This window comes from Belonocnema kinseyi, chromosome 4 (genome assembly GCF_010883055.1).
Source record: "Belonocnema kinseyi isolate 2016_QV_RU_SX_M_011 chromosome 4, B_treatae_v1, whole genome shotgun sequence".
Lineage (NCBI taxonomy): Eukaryota > Metazoa > Arthropoda > Insecta > Hymenoptera > Cynipidae > Belonocnema > Belonocnema kinseyi.
Window position 1 is genome coordinate 100,533,669 of NC_046660.1, and position 6,252 is coordinate 100,539,920.

A 6,252-nucleotide genomic window follows, 5' to 3' on the forward strand; every position below is an offset into this window, starting at 1 on the left:
AAAAATCACGATGTCATATGAAACTTGAAATGTTTGGTATTGGATTTTGTTGACAGATGACAATACGCCAATTAGCACAAATGGTAAGTTCCGACAGTGCCTCGAGTGTGCCTACTGTCCGCTAGATGGCAATACCGGTTTCATATGTATACACCTGGTATTTATCGCCTAGAATCGAAACAAATGTAAATCATTATTACTGCATCATAAACTCCATTTAATATTAACAATCGCGCACAATAAGTGTTAAAAAGCGTTTAATTGTCCAAAGTAAATCTCAACTGTCACTGCTCCCGATTAGACCGTCGCCATTTTATTTTGCTGCTCCCATAATGCACCGGCGCTCTTCCGATAATTGCTTCAGACACCTGTTCTTAATATCCCTATTCTATCTATACTTATTAGGGGTTTGACTATACGATATCCCTGGTATATGGGAAATGGTCAAGGATATTCATTTTCGCTGATCCAGGGATCTTTCTAAATTCCTTCGTTTGTTTTCAGCTAAATGTTTGACTATAATAAGGAATAATATCTCTGTCACAGCTCAATTTTTTTTACAGTGTAATAAAAATTCACAAAAAAGTAATGATTAAGGAAAATATTCCAAAAAAACCTAATTGCACTTGCACCCGTGTAGAAATTGCCCTATTTTGCCCCATTCAAAAAGTGGCGCTGGCAAGGCCCAGACCAGTTTTTCTATTTTCAATAAAAATAGTTAATTATTTTAAATAAATCTGTTATATCATCAGTGAATGTTACCTTACCGACAGTAGATCAACCCTCCAATCCATGAAGGCAGAAAATCTACACAATATCGAACAAGTTAAGAATATTCAATAACAAAAATGCTTAACGTCTTAATAAGACTATATGGAAAATAATATTTTTAAAATTAAAAGATGTTGCTAGATGTTGCTAGAAGTTTGCTAGATGTTGCTGATACAATTAATTATTTTAAATGAATCTGTTATATCATCAGTGAATGTTACCTTACCGACAGTAGATCAACCCTTCAATCCATTAAGGCAGAACATCTACACAATATCGATCAAATTAAGAATCTTGAATAACAGAAAATGCTTAACGTCTTAATAAGACTAGATGGAAAATGGATTCCCAATGGAGTGAAGATGGAGTAGGATCTTTTTTTTCAAGAAATATTTTTTAATTGAAAAATATTATTTTCCATCTAGTTTTATTAAGACGTTAAGCATTTTCTGTTATTGAAGATTCTTAACTTGATCGACATTGTGTAGATTTTCTGCCTTCATGGATTGGAGGGTTGATCTACTATCGGTAAAGTAACATTCACTGATGATATAACAGATTCATTTGAAATAATTACTTGTATCATCAACATCTAGCTATAAATTAGCGTTATTTTCTTGAATTAAGAGTTCTTATTCTGATCCCTCCAATAGCTTAATTGAACCGCTGGCGACCAAAAGGTGACACGGCCGGATTCAGCCTGAGAAGTATTGTCCTGAGTGTCAATTTCTAAAATCTTTCTAATTTCAATTTTAAAGACTGATACTTGTAGAGAATTTCAAGGCACATCTTTTTTTCTCTTGCAAAAATTTATAGGTTATGTAGTTTTTGAGATAATTGCTAAAAAGTGGACTTTTTGAAAACGAAAAATTCCAATCTTTTTTCACTTCGACTCGCGCTAATTTAGCCAATTTTCATCATTTCCCGATTTCCCCAATACAAAGTATGTGTTTAAGTCTTCTGAAACTATCTAAGAAAGAAAAACGAGAATATTGTAATAAACAAAAAAGTTATTAATTTTTTTGAGGCAATGCAAAAATCATGAATTTTAACCTTCAAGCGCCTCGTTTAGCGAACGAATTTTAAGCTACGGAAAGCTTTCATTGAGAAAGTTGTTCATTAAGGTTCAAAGCAGATTTCTGGAAAGTTTTAGATCAATTGGATTAATAGTTCAAAAATTATGAATGTTTTAAAATCCAAGCGGTAATCTTGACGCTGCCCAAAAACGTGCCTGGCCGGCTACGTACGCGCTGCAGCGAACGACGTGAAGGTCAAGTCAGTCTTACCAAAACAAATGCACAGCAGTAACTCCAGATATTATCATTAAAATAATTTATTTATCAAACATTTAACATATAATATTATGTATATTATTGAACAAGAATAAATTAATCAAACAATATTTTATTAGAAACGACTTTTAGTCATTTTCGTCACTCTCTTCACTTTCTTCGGCATCTGGATTCTGAGTTTGTACTTTTAAAAAATATGATTCGAAAAATTCTTTTCCTTTAGCGCTTAAATACTGGAAGAGATTTTTTCATCCTTTATTTTGCCAGCTTTTAATCCAATTCGGGGCGGAGGTCTTTTCGAAAGATTTTCTAGTTTAAGCGTAGGTTTGAAGAAAAAAGTGGTTGGATTTTGCAACTCATAGTTGTCAAAAACATCCACTTTTCCATCAGGAAAAACATGCAAAACGAACGCTTTGCTGATTTGGAAATTTTTTGGCTTTCTCCTTTTTTCCTTTGAAACATTTTTCAAAATCCTGCAGAAGATCTTCACACTTCTCGATCATTGTGAATGAAGGTGAACGAGCATTGCGAATCATTTCTACATATTCAGTTTCAGTTTCAATCCGTTCTAATTTTTTCAGCTTTTGCGAATATGTGCCAAATTTCCTATCGCACTGGCAATAGGAATGGCCTCGAACTGGAAACACATATTTAATCTCGCTTGGTAAATAAATGGACAATAAAACCAAAAAATGAAACACTGTGTAGTTTTTATTTTGTCCAGGACATGAGTCTGAAAATAATGTTATGCTGTTGAACTTGTCTTTAGCAAATTCTTTTAATACCGCGTATTTGATAAAACTGCAAACAGAGTTAGCACCCTTCTTTACAATTCCCTCAAGAATAGGGAACATGTAACTCTGGTTCATAGTATGTACATGTACGTTAAATAGAAAAAGCCATGCTAAACGTAGGTAAGACTTCGCGGACACGGGTATATTTGGTAGTGGCAAATTCTGTGCAAAATCAAATTCACAGCATAGACTATTATTTTCAGAGAGTATTTGCTTTTTTAACTTCAAATAAATTTCAACATTGTTTTTGTGATTAATTACTTCTTCGTTTACCTCTACATTTGTCTCGTTTTTGTAGCAGGTATTGCACACGTCAGTTCTAGGTAATTTAAAACTGAAGCCAACATTTCGGTTAAAATACTTAAAATAAACGGTTTGACTTATTGTCAATTTAGCCCCCGTTTTTTCTTTATAATATTTTTCGAATCATTTGTAAAGTTCTACAAGATTTAATGAAGGATTATAAAAATATTTTAGGTTGGTAGAATTTCGTTTGTAATGTGAACTGCGATGTGGAATTGATTCGCAATGCTCTTCAATCATTTTTGTTTAATTTTCTGTTAATTTAAGACAACTTTCGCGTACTCCACCTGCATTTGTTTGGATAAGATCCTTGCATTTTAAAAATCCTCTGAGAAACACATTTTGTTCATTATAGTTCCCGAGATTCCAAAAATTTGTATGTACTTTTTCTTGTTGCACATTTGAAAACTTTTGGTAACATTTTTCTCCACAGCAGGATTCAATAGGTTTGAAAGCTCTCGTAAAATGATTTGATGAAACAAATTAATCCTTTCTTCGACCGTTGATATTTATTGATTTCAAATCGTAGATTTCAAATTATTTATTTCTTACGGTCCAATCGTAAATCGAAAAAATAAATATGAGTCAAAAAAACATGTTCTTCGAAACTCAGATATCTGTTGGACAAGGTCCAATCATTTTTTTATGATATTTCACACCCTCCCCCTAACCATCTCAAAAACCACTTCTGCATTAGTGAAGATGATCTTAATTATCCTAGAAGACTGCGAGGATTTCTTGCCATATTTTACACAATCATCATATTGATTAGTCCTAATTATTTGTAGAAAACTAAATGAGCCAGAGTACTCTGTTTCAATATCCCCCCAAAACCACCCCTGTCGTAATGTCGATCTAAATTTTCCCAGAGAAATGCTAGGATTTCTTCCTATATTTTACACAATAATCAAATGGATTAGCATCCATTATTTTTAAAAATACTAAATGAGCCAGGGGATGATTTTTAAATATCTCCCAAAAATCAGCCTTACATTACGTTTGATCTACATTTTGCCAGAGAAATGCTAGAATTTTTATGCCATATTCATGCAATTATCAAATTTATCAGCGTTAATTATTTTTAAAAAAAAACTAAATGAACCAGGAGATGATGTTTGAATAGTATGGGACTCCAAAAGTTTATGGGACGTCTCAACTGATTTTTTTCTTCTGCCCGCCTCTAAAAGTTTAATAAAAGGCGCTTGTGTCACATTTACAGCTTTATTAAATGAAATAGGAAGACAATGTTTTGTAAGTTCTACATAGCCATATCATGCCACCTCTGCAAACATAATGTATTTACAAGTTACTGCATCAAAATCGAAAAACAAAAATTATTTACACATTTAATCTACTTCATCTTAGTTTATTCAAATTAGAAAAAAATCCTGTTCTCTTTCAGATTAAATTTATAGCGTTTCGAAATTGAAATTTGGTAACATTTTTCAAATGGCCATTTCTTCCGTACTATGCATCTTAAGAAATGTTGTGCGCGACAAACAAATTTGAACAAGTCTATATACGGTTTTCACGGTACGCATCGATCCGGACGGGCGTGCAGAATGTGTCACCCTGCACACTCTAGGCTGTTCAAGGTTTTTTGCCGCTCTCAAAATTGATCAAAATAGAAAGAGTGCTTATGAATTAAACAAAAATTGTATTCCTTGATAAATATATGTATACACAAACACACACACACACATATTAGGGCGGGTCAAATTTTTGGCCGAGTTGCGTATTTTTGCCCAAGAAACCATACCTCTAAAATGAATTTCGAGCCTCCCAATTTTTCAAGGTAAGCTTTTTTTCCAAAGCGTGACCTAGACGTTGTATAAAAAAGACAAAAATACATTTTTTTGGATAAAAAAATGTGTATCCGGGAGTTTTCGGGGTGAAGGAATCCAATTTTTGCATTTATTTTAATTTTGGAGTGGCGCCAGAGGGCGTTTCGGTACATTTTTTGTTTATTTCATCGCCTTTTTGCGGAAAATTGACGAAATTTTTGCGAACATCGAAGAATATTTGACTTTCTTATAATGCAATCACACATTTTATATAGCCCAAAATGATCAGCGTTGAAAATTAGAGGGGTACCCATGCACGCCCTAAGTCGATGATATTTAGTTCAAGACTTAAAATTTGATTTTTTCTTTGTTTACTAGCTAAATGAACAAAGCCTAAAATTGTTAATCTCACGTTGTTCTACATTACTTTTGAAAAGAACCACTTTGAAAAAATAAATTCAACATATTCAAAAAACATTGCCGAATGCTAAGCAGCCAACTTAGAAAAAATCAATCTTGAATAAAAATTCAAATTTGAATTAAAAAAAAACTGGTAAGCAGAAAATTCCAAAATTTTCGATTTCGGCTAATCTCGGCCAATTATACAACACTATGTATAGGTCACTTTTTTAGCTCCGCGCACTTTTTTTCTGATATGTGGCTTCGTTATCACTATCATTAATAATAATAAATTCTTTAGTTCATAGTTTTGTTTGAAATTGAACCGTTTATCTCTTATTTCGTTTTTTAGGTGAAAGTAATCGATTAAAATAAATCGTTTTCGAAATTTGGAAAATAACTTACGCTGAAGGCGCAGAATCCCAGTAAGCAGTAAAAGATGGCAAAATTCATGGTTAAAGAATTCGTTTACTTTCTATTTCTTATCAAAGATAAAATAGAACTGTGTCCTCCTAGTACGTACAGTTGGACTTTTATACGAAATCGCAATGCTTATTTCCTCAGATTTTCCCCCGAATATCCCTCGTGAGACGGATGGATTTCCCTTCTCTTCTACAGGCCGCCAATTTAGTTTACTTGCAAAATTTGCACTAATCGTTCTAAAAACAAGATGACTAGCCACGTCCATACTACATTTTTATCTTATTATGCAAATTTATCTATTCGTTTCAAAATAATTAATGTTTATTTGATGATTAAGGTGACGCTACTAACTGATGTACATTCACGTATTATTTATGACACCGACTGAATCCACAAAAGCTGTCTTAATTGAAACATTGAAAAATGTTAAGCAATAATATTTACGGTCTGCTGTATCTTATTGCAAATAAAATAGTAACTGTGTAT

General features: G+C 32.8%; 1 protein-coding gene across 1 annotated transcript in view; it reads right to left on the reverse strand.

Moving 5' to 3' along the window:
- Positions 1–5,992, reverse strand: part of LOC117171323 — a 17,170-nt gene extending 11,178 nt beyond the window's left edge. Inside the window, exon 1 of the mRNA XM_033358531.1 lies at positions 5,749–5,992. Coding sequence (XP_033214422.1) covers positions 5,749–5,796 — 48 coding nt within the window. The 5' untranslated portion in view covers positions 5,797–5,992. The remainder of the gene's footprint in view (positions 1–5,748) is intronic.
- Positions 5,993–6,252: the final 260 nt, after the last annotated feature.